Here is a 17120-nt window from a genome sequence, read left to right on the forward strand (position 1 = left end):
TAATCCATACTTCATGGGGACGCTCTGCGGTGCCTTATAAAACCAGTGTTCTACATGGTTAACGCAATCCTCACATCTCTGGATTGCTCACCTAAACACCTTTTATTTCTTTTAAAAGGAGGAGCAGGGGAAACCTAAACAGTCCTGCAATAAAAAGATTAATTGTGCTATTTACTTATCAGAAGGTAATAAATTTGGAGATGTTTTTCCCTTCAAGAGAAGGGACTTAAGCTGATTCACTGATCGTCATCACTATTACAACTACCACTACTACTACTAATGCCAGTTTCCTTGTGTAGACGGGCTTAACCTTATCAGCAAAGTAGAGTCGTCCCCCCTTATGCCTGAAACCCAGGACAGTTCCACATCCTACATATACTATGTTTTTTCCTGCACACACATACCTCTGATAAAGTTTAATCTATAAATCAGGCACAGTAAGAGATTAACAACAGTAACTAATAATAAAATAGAACAATTATAACAATATACAGGAATAAAAGTTACGTGAAGATGGTCTCCCCTCTCTCTAAATATCTCATTGTACTGTGGGTATTTTCAGACCACTGTTGACCGTGGGGTCACTGAAACCACGGAAAGCAAAACCAGGGATAAGGGGGATGACTGTAGCCCGGACTTTTCGAACCACCCTCTGCCCTCAGCAGCACCAAGACCTCATTGGATCATCGGTCATCTGTCTCGCGGGGCAGAAAGACATGGGAAAATAAGCAAGATCAGAAACAGCGACTCTCCACAAAACAAAAGATAAGCAGATCAAAATAACGCTTAAAACAACAACGTGTAGGACCAATTTCTTAAGGTAAAGATGTCGCTAGGTTTTGTTTTTAAAGGGTTCTAATTGCAAATGAAATAACGGGCCATAATATCTAATGTATATGTAAAAATATACGTATTTAAAACCGTATGAGGAAGGACAGGAGTCTGGGTAGAGGACCACGGAATATATTAAAAATATTCCTTTTAAAACCTGAGCATGGGGGTTTCCCTGGTGGCGCAGTGGTTGAGAATCTGCCTGCCAGTGCAGGGGACACAGGTTTGAGCCCTGGTCTGGGAAGATCCCACATGCCGCGGAGCAACTGGGCCCGTGAGCCACAACTACTGAGCCTGCGCGTCTGGAGCCTGTGCTCCGCAACAAGAGAGGCCGCGATAGTGAGAGGCCCACGCACCGCGATGAAGAGTGGCCCCCGCTCGCCGCAACTGGAGAAAGCCCTCGCACAGAAACGAAGACCCAACATAGCAATCAATCAATCAATCAATCAATTAAAAAAAAAAACAAAAAAACCCCTGAGCATGAGAAAGGACCAGGGTATGACTGACCGGATGAAAGACAAACTTTGGAATCTGCAGCCCACAACACATCTCAAATGAAATGCCCAAACAAAGAGAAAACACATCAAAGGGCCAAGGGCAAGAGAGACCTCCCAGAGGTGAGTCGACCTGCACACCCGTCCTGCGGCGGAGAAACACAGAGCGGGCCCAGGCGTGCAGAGCGCTTGCTGCCCCGGAAAGGGGCGCGTGCGGCTCGGCCCGGCGGTCCTCAGGACGCGGGTGGCGGCACCAGGGGCCCCGTCCACAGTGGCAGCTCTGCTCCCTGGCAGGGCAGCGGGCAGCGCCAAGGGGGCTGTGGCGCCTTCAAGGCACAGGACAAAGCGCCGCGGGCTTCCTCGGCGCGGGCCGAGCGCCAGCCAGCCCGGGGCCGCTGCCCTGAGACCGGAAGGTCACCGCACTGTGTTGGCCACTGACCCTCCGGCTGGAAGGGCTCCGTCCAATCCAAGAGCAGAGAGGGAAGCACCCACTCAGCCTGTTTTAGGGGAACAGATACTGAAGCTGGAGAAGACTCTTGTCCTCCACAGGAAAGGCAAGAGAGGCTTAAGACAGTGCATGTGTGTCTGTGTGCGTGCGTGTCTGTGTGTCTCTGTGTGGGTGCATCTCTGTGTGTGTGTGTGTGTGCGCGCGCGTGTGCGGCTGTCTCTGTGCGTGTGCATGTCTCTGTGTGTGCATGTCTCTGTGTGTGTGTCTGTGCGTTGTGTCTGTGCGTGCACGTGTGTCTGTGTGTATGTGTGCGTGTCTGGCATGTGTGTGCCTGTGTCTGCACGTGTGTCTGTGTGTCTCTGTGCGTGTGCGTGTTTGTGTGTGTGTGTGCGCACGTGCGCGTGTTGGGGCAGTACTGGTGGGGACGATACACGGATCTAGTACTTCTGCAAGGCCTGGCAGAGAACGGAAGTAAACTGTCGGACGGGATCTGCTCTGCGCTCTTATTAGTTAGGAAAGCATGACTCTGTGAGGACTGGGGGTGAACGGGTAACGGAAACGAAGGGGCAAGGGGGACACAAATAACGAGGGTCGAGCCCCAAGAGGCAAGAACGTGAGAAATCACTGAAGCTCCTCTCTGGTGGGCCGGCTGGCCGGGCAGCGCAGAGAACAGAGGCCGAGGGAGAGCGCGAGCCCTCCAGACAACAGGGGCTGCGCAGCCGGGAGAGAGGCCGGCAGAGCTCCTGACGGACGGGACCAGGAGCACGGGCAAGGCCGACGTAAGGGCAGATGCTGGGAGAGCCGGCAGAGCCATCGACGGGCCAAATTCTTCAGTTAAAGACACGGACTCACATCAGGTCAAAACGAAAGAAAACCCAACGCTGCGGGCGAGGCAAGAACTGAAGCGTAAAGCGGCAGAGGACTGCGTGAGGCAGAGGCCGAGCAGAGCCACCGAGAAGGGAGGCGTGCCAACCTCAGCGCGCGGGCATCAGGAGAACACGCCGAAGGTCAGGCGCACGGCCCTGCGCCCGGGCGCCGCCTCGTCCACGCTCGCCGCGAGCCCGGGAAAAGCAAGCCAGAGCCGGCAGCCGGGCAGAGACAGGGGCGCCGAGTCTCAGCGACCGTCGGGGTGTGAGCTGGGCTTCCGCCGGGCCTGAGGGTCCCCGGGTGCGCCCCCGGCCACAGCGCTACTGCCCGAGGACGGCGCGTGCCCTCCCCAGGGACGACGCAAGCCACAGACCCTCGTGAGCGAAACGCCGCCATCTGCTAGGAATGCAGCGAGGCTCCGAGACACACGAGCCCTGCCGGTCCTCACCAGAGCGAGCAGGTGGGAAGGTGAGGCTCTGCCGGGCAACTGGCGGCATCGGAGACCCAAGGGCAGACCCAGGTCCCGAACTTTAGGGGCACTTAACACCTGTGCCCTCGCGGGGCTCTGTTCCAACGGGCCTGCGCTTCCGCGTTCACCAGACCCCGCCCACACCACCGCATCCCTGCACACGGGCCGTCGCCGTGATCCCAGGCCCCTGGCAGCACTGGACTTCAGGGCTCCTGCTACAAGGGATCCGACCCACCAGCCGACGGTAGGACAACCTGCGAGCCATCCTATGCAGCACCCCACGAACGTTTTTAGAAAGTAACACTGGCCAAAACGGAAGCCTTGAAGTCCACGGTACAGAATTATAAAGCCAGGATCTTTCCCAACTCCTCAATTAAAGCTTTTTCATTAACAAATGGATAAACAAAAGCATCAATATTATGAAATGAAAAAACTTCTCTAAAATTACTCTTGGATCAAAAAGAAAATAAAAACCATAGTTTCAATATTCGTAGGAAGAAAAAACACATTACAACAAATCAAAGCGCAAGAGACCTTGGTAAAGCAACAGTAACAGGCCAATTCATGCCATTATGTGGTTTTTACTGTTAAGCAAGAAAGAACAAATAGACGTGAAGAATTTAACTCAAGAAATGAGAAAAAAAAAACCCCACAAAACAAACCAAAGGTAATAGAAATTAATATCTTAAATTCTTCACTTAGAAAACATAAAAACAATCAAATGATAAATTCAAGACAGACGTCTAAGGGAAAATTATAAAATACAGTCTTGGCAAGCCTAACAAAAAAAGAGCACATAAAAAAGGGAAACTAGACATGAGGAAGGAAACACAACAGCTTTATTTAAAACACTATTTTTATCTCCATTCTAACAATTTTTCTAAAACTCAATAAATGATTTACTAGGGACCTTAAAAAAAATAAAAAGCTTAAGTGATTCAAGAAAAAACAAGATCTGTACAAAACTGAGAAAAAGGTAGAAAAGTTTTATTTCCTTTCAGAGAGGATGTACTCATATGATTTTCTAGGCAAAGACGTGGAACTTCCTGGGAGCAGACAGATAATCCTCATCCTGTTAAAATACTCCCTGCCTTCAGAAATAGGGAGTTTGGACTTCCCTGGTGGCACAGTGGTTAAGAATCCACCTGCCAATGCAGGGGACACAGGTTTCAGCCCTGGTCCGGGAAGATCCCACATGCCTCGGAACAACTAAGCCCGTGCGCCACAACTACTGAGCCTGCGCTCTAGAGCCCGTGAGCCACAACTACTGAAGCCCATGCACCTAGAGCCCACGAGCCACAACTACTGAGCCCAAGTGCCACAACTACTGAAGCCCGTGCACCTAGAGCCCGTGCTCCGCAACAAGAGAAGCCACCGCAATGAGAAGCCTGCGCACCGCAATGAAGAGCAGCCCCCGCTCGCTGCAACTACAGAAAGCCCACGCACAGCAACGAAGACCCAACACAGCCAAAAATAAATAAATAAACTTATTCTTTAAAAAAAGAAAAGAAATAGGGAGTTTACCAACACCTTTTATGAAGCTGTATAACCCTGACACCAAACCAGACTGATGTTGGTTAGACAGAGACGCACAGTCGCTCAATAAAAGCAGATTATTGAGCAGATTGGAATTAGCAGATTCCAATCAGACCTTTTAACAAACAGGGTGTATTTTAGAAATTCAGGAACAGTTAAATACCAGATGTTAAAATAAATAAAAAACATGAGCAGCCAAAGGCAGGGAGGTGGGGTGGAGTAAGGAGGGCATGCAATCCTCCTGAAAACCAAACTAAGATATTTGAGAGAAACTCAACGTTCATTTCTGCCAAAAACACAAACTTAGATATAGCTAAGATATTTAACATCGTCAGGAGTCCGTATGCAGACTAAGAGGCGAGAGTGAACTTTCCACGGTGAGGAGGTGAGGTGCTCTCAGCAAAGTCAGGGACACAGGGGGGCGCCCATCACCACCAGCAGCCTTAGACAAGGCCGGGCCGCCCTGCCAAACAAGGAGAGACACAGGGAGGCGTGGCAGGAAGGCAGGAAAACGGGACTCCCCGGTGGTCCAGGGGTTAGAACTCAGCGCTCTCACTGCCCAGGCCCGGGTTCAATCCCTGGTCGGGGAACTAAGGTCCCACAAGCCGTGCGGTGCGGCCTGAATAAACAAATAAATAAATACCTTCTTTTTATAAAGAAGGCAGGAAAAGAAACTATGTTAATTTCAAGACGAGCGACCGTCTGAAAATAATTCACTGAAACTCAGAATTTTAAAAAATCTCCTAGGTGAGAAACCAAAATACATAAAAGCAGTTAGGAATAAACTTAACATAAAATGTATAGGACCTAAATGAAGAAGCATATAAGACTTCACAAGATGTCATAAACAAAATTAAAGGGAAAATGAAAAAAAATGGGAAAAAATATTCGTAAAATGAGATAAAATTCTGAGTAGTGACAATCTACACTCTATTACAAGAAAAACCCACTAGAAAACTGTTCACAACACACGAACTGTACACAGAACAGAATGTCTGACACATTTTGGGAAGAAGTCTTAAGATCACTCATAGTACACATTAAAGATATACAATGCTGTAACCCTTCAGATAAGAGAAGATGAACAGAACACAATAATCAGTGTGACAAGGGCACGGTGAGATCAGACTCGCATCGGCACGCGGCTCTGGCCCTTTCATGCGACATGGGCACACGTGTGCAGACGTGTCAGGGTGTACACACAGCACTGCTTCAAGTAAGGACAGACTGGAATCAACCATCATGTTTAATAAGAGGACTGGTTTTAAAAACTGATAGTACGGCCCAAAATGGAATATGATGTCGTTGTCAAAAACCATAATTTAAATTTGTAATTGACTTGGAAAAATGGTATGTATTATATATAGTACACAAAAATAGCTTATAAACTGTGAATAGTTTGTTCCATTTCTGTTGTTTAAAAAAGAACAATTTAGCTGTAATAAAATATTCTGGGAAGATATAAACACAGGTGTAGGTGTGTCATCACTGGATGGTGGGATCAGGGGTGAATTTAGGTCTCCTTGCACTTTTATCTATGTATTTTTAACGACCGTGGATTGACTCTAGGATAACAGCTTTTAAAAAAGTGCTGTGGACCAGTGGTTCTGAACTCCTTCCTAACGAAAGCTATGACCCAGAAAAAGGCCCTCAGATGATCCTGTCCCCATTCCAGGCTGCTCTCATGCCCCGAAGCCCGGGCACCGACTCCTGCCTAAAATCCGCTGTGGTGACAGAGCATCCACGGCACGGCTGGGAGGAAGAGCAGACCGTGAGGCACACAGACGGGTACTGCCAGCCTGGGAGGACGGAAGGTAACTCTGTCATGTACACACATCAAACAAGGATGCAGTGATTACACTTCCAAGGAGTCAAGAAGTAAAGCAATTTCACTGCAGTGATTACCTAAACACCCAACAACAAAGGACTGCACGTGAATGTTTGACACGGAAGGATATTTTAGGTTTTTTTTTTTTTTAAAGCAGGTGACAAAGGAAGTATAAACACACACACATCACATCATACATAATTTTTCCCATGCACTTGCAGAATGGTGGTAGAGGATTTCCTTGGGTGGTGGAATTATGAGTGCTTAAATCTGTGTGTATGTGACAGAGAGAGAGAGAGAGAGAGAAGGAAAAGGAGGAGGAGGAGGGAAATGGGGGGAGATGGCTCATCTGTATTTGGGGGATTTTTCTACCTCCCAGTAGTAACAAGCATAGCTTTTATTACACTTTTATGGTTTCCTTACACTTAGTTTTCCTTCATCAGGCTCAAATCTGCTTACACATCAGGATCTCATTTTCGCAAACACAGAAGGTGTGTGTGTATGTATGCAGAGACACACAAACAGGATTAGACAGATACACACCATCCCAGGAATGAGCATCTCTGGGGAAATTACAGTTGATTTTTATTTTCTCCTTTATGTTTCTAAGGTTTCCTTTTCTCCAGTGAGCATCTATGATGTTAGTAAATTAAGAGCACACAATATGACAAATTAACACACTTCTTTTTTTCTCAAGCAGACTAGAAGAAACTCCTTGGACATGCTTCATTCTCATCTAAGAAAATTTGAAGAAAGAATTATTACCGGCAGGGATGGTACTAAACGGAAGATCCTGATTTATTATGGTTGAATGTAGTAACTTAAAAGGCAAAATAGTCACTTTTCTATTAAAACTTTGGTTTGCTGCAATGATCTCAGGTCTCTATTCAAAGGTCATTAATGTTCCAATTAAGTAATATTCACTGGAGCTGGAAATGAAAAGGCACGTAACACCGGTTACTGCTTACATTAAATTTAATAAATTGTGCTTAAGTCCAGTTGCCAGGTATTTAAACTCTTTAAACCAGTGACCATTAAGCTCCTTTCCAGCATCTGGCCACTCAGCAAAGAGAGCCTCTTTAGGACACCAGCCTCAGCGGTCTTCCGCGTGTTAAGTGATCAATTCAGATGCTGAAGTTCAGAGCGGTCGTGGTCACACGGTGCAGAGCACCTGCCTCTCCGCAGGCGCCCGTGGCCACCTGACGGCAGCCTGACCTGCTGAGCAGTAAGTCAACTGCCGGCACGGCCCGCGCTTTTAAGACAGCGCTGCCTGCCCCGCTGGACAACAGTCACCCGTCTGCTGTCGCTTCCCACGTAAACAGGCAAAGAAACCACCGGGAAGCCCCCGGGGTTCTCAGGGCAGCCCGGAGAAGCTATCCAGCCATAAATGAAACTGGAAGACGAGACGGTATTAGAGGAACCAAAGCCGGAGTCTGCTAGAAGATGCCTGGGGAACCGGCAACCTCCCCTTTCCCACAGGGAGAGGACAAGGACTCCTTTCCAAGGGTGTGACTGGCTGGTCGGGGCACAGAGAGGGGCTCCCCGGGCCGGGAAGAAGCCGGGCCCACGGCAGGCACGCAGGGCACCGCCCCGGCACGGCGGCTCTGCCCACCACCGACTCTGCGGCGCGAGACCTGCAATCAGAGCCCCGCTGTAATCCAGCTCTCGTTTGCTCTGGCTTTTACTTCCCCATGTGCACCGCACTGGAAGAGAAACGAATCACACAGCAGAAACGTCATTCAGACACGCCCTCCCTTTAACTAGCTATTTGATTAAGAAAGAACATAACTGTCCCCTAAGATGTCCCAGCGTCTGCAATCTAGACGTCTTAAGCCTAGGGACTCATTTCTTCAAATCTACTGAGTACTGTATCAGTAGCTAGGCCTATACTGAGAGCCACGTTCGCCCTGGCGAGAGTGGATGAGGCCGCTGTGACGCGCTGTCGGGAAACATTAAATTCCATCTCAGCCGTGCTCACCATTACGTTCCTCACAACAGAGGTGATATAAGGGTGACTCAGGAACAGCAGCTTTGCTTGTCTTGTTATGTAACTAAGCTATTTCACGGTTCAATCATTTTCAAATATTAATGAAGGAAGAGCTCCAAAGCAAGGTGAGAAAGTCGGCAATACCTCAGTTTTATCAGCACACGATATGTCAGCTTATACTTCAGAATCTAAGAATTATGCAAACAGAATGGAGCCCCCAAAAGGTGCGGGAATACTCAGGCATTAGTTCTAACCTCTTTCTCTTTTTCTGGAGGCTGGAGGCTGGTTACAAACCTGTATTTGATTTAAAAACAAAACAAAACAAAAAAACCTTTCGCTCCAGGAAGATGTACGTGAAATTTTACATTTAAAAGTGCAAAGGGTTCAGGGCATATGGAGCTGATTAATGGACCTGACGTTAAGAATCATAGCTCTGAGGATTATTTAGCACCTCTAATTTATGACATTTCATCTACCCAGCAGTTAACAGTCGTCTGAAATCTAAGTCACGAGGAGCCAACAAGCCGCCTTTGATTCAACCCACAAGTCACTTTCCAGAGCGTTTCACCGGTTACAGTTCTAAAAACAACAGACAACAGGCAAATCCTTAGGAAACAAATCTTACGCTTCATAAATGAAAAACTAGAAAGTGAACACCACGCAGGTTTGGAATAACCCGTATATGTCCTCTTTTGAAGTACACACACTTCCTGAGTGTCACGCGGCGTGTGGCCACCTTCCGCATCACCCACAACCGGAGCCAGAAACGGCTTCTCACCTGCTGCGAAGGCCGAGCACATCACGAAGAACATGCCCACCGCGATCCTTTTCAAGGACGATGGCAGCAGCCCGTTTCTTCTCAAGATGGGATCCACCAGTTTATCTTTCAAGGGGATTAACAGGAGGATGAGCACAGCATCGAACATGGTCAGCCAGGCTGCCGGAAACTGCAAGCGGGAGACACAGGAGACACCTGCTTATTTTTCTGCAGTGTCGGCAGTCACTCGTTTGACAACTAACACCTAAATGGGAAAAGCTTATTTCAAGCATAGTTCATTTGTACAAAGTATAACCTCCTAGGAAAATAGCCCGTTTCAAGACACTGGTACTGAGAAAAGGCTTCCATTTCTAAAGGGATTTGCATTTGTTCTTCTGTGCTTTCTCGGGGGAAAGAAGAATCAGGTGAAATATTAACGTCAGGAGTCAACTTAATCTAGCAAAGGACAGAACCAATGGGAAACAGTCTCAGAAATAAGTAAAAATTCCATTTCAATAGGAATGCTTTTGGTTCAAGCTAACTGCTGTCATTACAAAGTATCTACCATTGGTAGAAGAAAGCCATTTGTCACGTAAACCCCCAAAGACAATTTTCAGATCATTTCAACTGTTCTCACCGTATGAGGATTGGTAGTAATACTGGAAATTTCTGGAATCTTCAAATGAAGACTTTGTAAAACATACGTCGTCTGCATCTGGGTGTAAAAAGCAGCTGTCATTACACGAGCACGGCTGTCACTCACTCGCAGCGTGTGCCCTCCCCCACACTACACTGTGCTGAGACTTGCAACGCTCAGGTTTGAAAACACGGGTCAATTATTTGGTCACCATAAAAGTCGTCTGGAGATGAACTTTGAAAAAGAAGTAACCATTATCCCAATAATATTAAACCATATTAAAAGGCGGGGTCTGGAAAAACAGAAGCATCCCCATTCTTAGCTTCGTTTTAAGGTTTTCAAAACATTTCAATCAGCAAAAATGAGTCCGTAACTAAAAACAAGATTCCAAGATCCTGAAGACTCATGACAAAGAAAGCCAGGAACCCTGCGCACTTCAGGGATGGCCAAAATGAGTGCCGGGGTAGCGTTCACAGGGAGATAGAGGAAATTAAACCTGAATGTCACCACTCACTTGAAAATACACTGTCCAGTAAGGTATCAAAGCCAAGAAAACGGGGACAATCTTGACAAGAGCTTTCACATCTTCCACTTTATCTTCCGGGAATGGCCCTCCATGAGACATCTTACATGAATCAAACAGACTGTGTTTAGAAGATTGCTGAAAGACTCCAATGCCTTCACTTTGGGAAATAAAATGAAGGAATTAGTTTTCTTCCACCCCCAGAAATCAATTATTTGGTAACAAATTAAGTTTGGAGGTAGGAAACCAGCTTGCTGTGCTGAATTTGCTTAAACGCCATTCTGTTACCTACTAACCGTCCCCCCAATACAGCTACCTAGATTATTCCTCAACACTGGGACACATGGACACAGCCGGCAGAAGGATTTCCTAGCCAGAGTGAGAATGTGGCCACCATCCTTTTCTTGAGACTAGGAGATACGGTAGGAGCGCCCCTCACCGTCTGACAGGTGGCTGACCTCATCCCCAGCGCTGTCACACCGGCCACCAGCCCCACTGTGTTGGGGAAGGCCCGCAGTTTCATCCGAAGCTAATGACAACTACATCGGCTGCATCACTGGGTGAGCACTTGAAAAAATTACTGTGCCGGACTGTTTGGATTTTAAATTAGGTCATTTATCACACGTCAAGACTTGACGACCACACCGACTTTGTTACAAGCCCGAGCTGCTTTACTGTTACACCAGTGTGACCGGGAGGGAGGCTCGCAGGGAAGCCACCAGCTCTTCGGCAACGGAAGAGCCGAGGGGGGAAGCGGCGACGCTCCTGGCGATGACGATAACGTGACGATGTGACCTCCCACGAAAGCGCCCTCATCAGCTAGCTACCGTTAACCAGGCTCTCACTAGCTTACTGAGGCCTCGCACTGACCCTATGAGAGGGGGCCTTTCCCACCGCACGAGAAGGAAAAGACGGCTTTACAAGGTCATTAACCTGCCCAAGGTCGTACAGCCCTAATCTGTGCATAAGGAGAGCACAGCTGGAGAAGTCTCTAGACCACCAACTTTTCTGCAAGCTGGTCCTCTTCTAAGACTTCAAAAACCAACCTAAAGGGAAAACAGATTCCTAAGTCCAAATTGACTTCACCACGCCATGTGTCCATGAAAACCCAAGTGTCCACAAAGCAATGGTGTTCTCTTGCAGAACTCTCTACCAGGTACCACCCACATAGATGCACTGAAAATTTAATGATATGTTTTGCTAATGGCATTCAATCTGTAGCCTAAACATCCAGGATCTGAAACCCTGCTTCTGCCTAATTAAAATGAGGCCCCGGTAAAGCACTACTGCTTGCTGCTGAGGCAATGAGGCTTCAACTGCTAAAAATTCTTCAGTGTGGTCCCACCAGCTGCAGTTCTGAATTATAAGTCTGAATGCCACACCGACCCACTAGAATTCCAGGGCACTGGGATGGTTAGACGTGCCGGAATTCCGCACGGGGACAGCTGAAGCAGCTAGAGACGTTTAGCCTGGAGCGAAGGGGCAGGGCCACAGAGCTGCTTTGGTACAGCTTCAAATCTACCACGTGGGAGGAACGTCAGACAGCTGTTATGGTTCCAAGGACATAAATTAGACACACGCAGACAAGCCATGAGGAGGCAGACAGACACAGGGTCGGCCTGCAGAAAGAAGGTTCCTGCAGAATGTCAACCTCTGGCTCAGGGACTGAGCGCCCATCTCGACACCTGCCTTGATCAAAATATTCCGAGAGGCTCAACTCCAAAGGGTCCTGGGGACCTTTCTGGGGGGATGGACATACTCTGTATCCTGACTGCATTCTGGTTACACGATGGAATCTGTCACAATTCCCAGAACTGTATAGGTAAAAGGGACGTATTTTACTCCATGTAACTTATGCATCAAAAAGTAACAACAAAAAAATTCTGAGGTCTCTTTTTGAGCTAAGTTCTGGACTTTTCTTCATTAACCTGCATCTAGGGTGACTGACCTTCCGCCACAGTTTGCCCAGGACTCCCCGGGACCCGGGACCTTGCGCTTTAAGACCTCAGGTCGTGGGCAAGCAGCGCTAAGCCCGGGAAGTGCCCTGCAAAGGGGGTGATGCAGTCACCCTACCTGCATCTCGGTTCTGCCCTCCTGCCCTTCTCAAAGAGCGGCTGCAGTGACCCCTGGGGGACGGGCCACGCTGACCCGCGCCGCAGCTTCCTGCTTAAGGAGCACAGACAGGCAGCGACCAAGTAAGTGACTGCTTGGTTTCTCACTCAAAAGGAGTGCATCGAGTAGTACACTGGCTCTTCGATGCCCTCGGCAAGGTTCTGTCTTTATCACCTTACATGACTACGTCGTCGGGGGCCTCCATCTCACATCAGCAGTGAGAGGAGGGCCAACGTGCAGGTTAGAAATGAAAAGCACGAGCCCAGGAGGGAGGCCGCTGGTCTGTCCTTAAGATGGAGACAGAAGTGCCTCACACCCGCCTCCTGGAGCTGGTGTGAGACAATTCAACCTCAGCCCCGTGTCCCCCTCCACGGTGAGCACAGGACAGACAAAAGCCAGCACTTTACTTATGACGGTTGGTAAGTCACGTGGAAAACTGAGCCTGTGATGAGAATAAAGTGCTCACCCACTAGGACTGCGTTCCCTGATTCGCTTTTGGGGGCAGCACGAATACACCAGGATCCTGAACACGTCAGTGAAGGCGCTGCCATCGGGCGGCTTGGTGATGAAGAAGGTCTGGCCGCAGAGGAAGACCACGAAAGCCACTCCGATGCAGACAGCGGGGATGATGTAGCCGGTGACAAAGCTCACATTCTGCTGAATGTAGGCAATGCCCCCCAGAGAAACGATCGCTCCCAGGTTAATGCTCCAATAAAACCAATTAAAAAATCTTCTCGTGGCTTCTGGACCGCGATCTTTAACCTAAAATAACCGGGAGGAAAGAGACTTAAAAACGTGTGATCATCCTCAAGGACGAAAAACATATACGATGTTTTCATATATTACTATATCTTTATATCAATTACTGTTGTCCTCACAGCCTTTAAGAGATGCAGCACATGGGAATTCCCTGGCGGTCCAGTGGTTAGGACTCTGCACTTTCGCTGCCCGGGCCCAGGTTCGACCCCTGTTCAGGGAACTAAGATGCAGCCAAAAAAACCAGAAATGCAGCCAATCAATCAAAATGGTGTTTACAGATACAACTGAGGGTCCCCTGACCAAAAAAATGTATCTTACGCTTTTAATTACTACAGATTCTGGGTAGTGTTTCTCTTAACTATACTTAAATCCAACAAATCCTAGAGAGTTTCTCCAAGTGTCTCCCGTGGACCACCTGCTTTGGAAACGCCTGGCATGCTCCTTAAAAATACAGACTCACAGGACCCACGTTCCAGGACTACCCACTCACCATCTCTGGGGTTGGGGCCCAGGAATCTGCATTTTAAACAACTTTCCAGAGGACTTCTACTCACAGCCATATAGCTCCACGCCTTGATAAATCTGGAACAAGGGGAAAATTACAGACAAACTAAAACCGCATGCTGTTTTTAGGCCAGGAAGCCTCTCACTGGAATCAGGAGACGTTCTGATAAGGACAGAGATCCCTGGAAGGTGCAGAAATCACTGATTTCCTGAACGCAGACAAACACAAGCAGGTTCTAGGTGCGCACTCTCCCCAAGACCTGCCCAGCCGGAGCCCGTCCTGGCGGGGACAGTCGTGTGGGGTGGGCACCCCGTGACGTCCCTCCCTGAGGATGGCTTCTCACATCTGCGTGGACACCACGGGAATGTGCTCTGCGCCAGCCAGAGTCATTCCTAGCCAGTTTCACCTCATAAAATGTTTAAACAAACTTTATTAGCTAGAGGCTGACGCTGGATCGTGTACAAAGACTGTCAGGTGTTGCTGTCTTGGGAACTTCTGTTGTCTCATCCTTAAGTTACAGGTTACGAAAAGGCTGGACAATTCCTGGTCCAGTAACAGATCCGAATTCTGATCCACAGAGCAATCTCCTTTCCTAAGTGAGAGAGGAGGTTTTCAGTGGGGGCCTAAACAGCCAGTTGTGACGCACAGAAATCACCTTTTCAGCCCTCATATTATGCAACATGACACTTTAACCTCTACTTTTTAAGATCAAAGTACAGGCGTAAATATAGTCAAAATCGCTTGTCCCTCCAAAAAAATTTAATCCAAAATGATTAAACATGGATATTGTGATAACAAATAATATGCTTGAAGTAATTATCTGGTAACCACCGTCTCAAACTGAAAATCTGAGTTTTAAATAAACCGCAGGAGGAGGAGGAGCTTAAACTTGACTCCCACCCACGTCAGAAGTGAACAGAGGTCCTAGACCAAATGCTGGCATGATTACTGAATAAATGATCTGTACGGAGGATGTCGTACATTTCTAAGACAGACAGCTCTCCATGAGAACACAACGCGTTTATTTTTTTATTGTTTTTGGCTGCACCATGCAGCTTACAGGATATTACTACGCCGACGAGGGATCGAACCCGGGCCCCCCGGCAGTGGAAGCGCGGAGTCCTAACCACTGGACCGCCAGGAAGTCCCCACAGTGCGTTTAAATGACACTAAAATGGACTCAAATATTCATGCTATCCTGGAAACAGACCACAGGGAAGAAAAAACTGTAAGCAGACACGGTTACAGAGAAAATGTAACTAAAGATATAAAAACAAGTAATTAGAGTGGAGGGAGGGAAAGTTTAAAAGGGGGCCAGTAAACATAATATCTAAAGTTAATGCAGGGGCTTCCCTGGTGGCGCAGTGGTTGAGAATCTGCCTGCCAATGCAGGGGACACTGGTTCGAGCCCTGGTCCGGGAAGATCCCACATGCCGCGGAGCAACTAAGCCCGTGAGCCACAGCTACTGAGCCTGCGCTCTAGAGCCCACAAGCCACAACTACTGAGCCCACGTGCCACAACTACTGAGCCCGCGCGCCTAGAGCCCGTGCTCCACAACAAGAGAAGCCACCGCAATGAGAAGCCCGCGCACCGCAACGAAGAGTAGCCCCGGCTCGCCGCAGCTAGAGGAAGCCTGCGCGCAGCAACGAAGACCCAACGCAGCCAAAAATAAATTAATTTTGTAAAAATTAAAAAAAAAAAAAAGCAGACAATATACGTATTAACTGAACTACATCTCGGCCCTTCCCAGTATCTACAGTGGCACGGCACACATCCTGGCCAACTTGGCAGTCGACTTATTTGAACTTCCAAGTGTAATTCACTAAAATTACTTCAGGAACCTAAGCCTATCACTAGACCCTAAATAACCACATAGCAGTGATTTTTCTTGAACAAATGGGAAGCCGGCTCCTATAAACCGCAGGTCACATGCCTCCGTGCCCTGGACTGACACCCGCACTTCATGTGGGTCACGTTACATCACCGTCCGTACACCTGCCTCCCGCCCCACCGAGCAAGGATAAACAGCACCATCATATGACCGGTCAAAAGACACGGCTGCGGCCAGCTCAAGAGAAGCGCAGCTAAAGGAACAGGATCCTGGGGAGTGAGTCAGGCAGTCGGCTGATTTGGAAAAATTCCTTTAAACACGCAACAGCGCAACTTTTTTTCTCCCTCTAGAAAAAATGTATCTTTGCTCTCTTTGTCTGTAAAAAAGAGTTCCTTCAGTTCACTCTTTCAACTACAGGAGCCATCCATTAAGAATGACTGTGACCTTTGAGGAAGGTTAATCACTCGGGGGAAAAGACAGGGCTGACGTGATTTACATCAGCATCACCCCGGACTCTGGTGTACATCTTCCTTCAAAAGTCAGCTAAGGCCTCCTTCTCAGGGCTGCACAGCATGACCCCATTCATCTCTCACTCAGAGGCTTTCCTAGAGGCCCTGTATCGCAGACAAAGGCATCAGTGATAGAGAAGCATAAAGGCACCTTCAAAGTATTACTCAGCCATAAAAAAGAATGAAATAATGCCATTTGCAGCAACGTGGATGGACCTAGAGACGATCATACTAAGTGAAGTCAGTCAGACAGAGAAAGACAAATACCATGATATCACTTATATGTGGACTCTAAAATATGACACAAATGAACTTATTTCCAAAACAGACTCACATAGAAAACAATCTTATGGTTACCAAAGGGGAGAGCTGGGGGAGGGATAAATTGGGAATTTGGGATTAACAGGTAACACACTACTATATATAAAATAACCAACAAGGTCCTACTGTGTAGCACAGGGAACTATATTCAATATCTTGTATAACCTATAAAGGAAGAGAATCTGAAAAAGAATGTATATAAATGTATAACTGAGTCACTTTGCTGTACACGTGAAACTAACACAACACTGTAAATCCACTATACTTCAGTTAAAGAAAAGAAATCCTGGGAGTTCCCTGGTAGCCTAGTGGTTAGGATTCCCTGGTGGCCTAGTGGTTAGGATTCGGCGCTTTCACTGTCGTGGCCCGGGTTCAATCCCTGGTCTGGGAACTGAGATGCCGCAAGCCGCGGCACCTCTGGGGGACGCCTCTCAAATCCCCTTCAAAGACCAGCCAGCACCTGGCACAGAGCAAGCACCTTGGCTGAGGGGTACTAACATTTTCCTTTTACATGTTTTTTTTCACTGAGATACAATTCTCATAATAAAAAATTCACCCTGTTGAAATGTACCACTCAGTGGTTTTCAGTCTATTCACAGATGTGCAACCATCACCTCTATCCAATTCCACATTTCTTGTCGCACCAGCAAGAAACCTCCTTTTACAGTAGCTTCCCTTTCCCCTCTCCTGACTCCTGGCAACCAC

The 17120-nt window shown here is 47.8% G+C and overlaps 1 protein-coding gene across 3 annotated transcripts in view; it reads right to left on the reverse strand.

The window, feature by feature from the left end:
• SLC15A4 (solute carrier family 15 member 4) overlaps window positions 1-17120 on the reverse strand; it is a 30367-nt gene that overhangs the window by 9961 nt on the left and 3286 nt on the right. For all 3 annotated transcript variants that reach the window (XM_057526587.1, XM_057526588.1, XM_007189675.3), the window contains exons 2-5: window positions 12956-13251; window positions 10369-10537; window positions 9855-9932; window positions 9239-9407 (exon numbers count right to left, since the gene is read on the reverse strand). In XM_057526587.1, the coding sequence (XP_057382570.1) occupies window positions 9239-9407; window positions 9855-9932; window positions 10369-10537; window positions 12956-13251 (712 nt within the window). The remainder of the gene's footprint in view (window positions 1-9238; window positions 9408-9854; window positions 9933-10368; window positions 10538-12955; window positions 13252-17120) is intronic.

The sequence above is a fragment of the Balaenoptera acutorostrata genome, chromosome 13 (assembly GCF_949987535.1).
Source record: "Balaenoptera acutorostrata chromosome 13, mBalAcu1.1, whole genome shotgun sequence".
NCBI classification, from domain to species: domain Eukaryota; kingdom Metazoa; phylum Chordata; class Mammalia; order Artiodactyla; family Balaenopteridae; genus Balaenoptera; species Balaenoptera acutorostrata.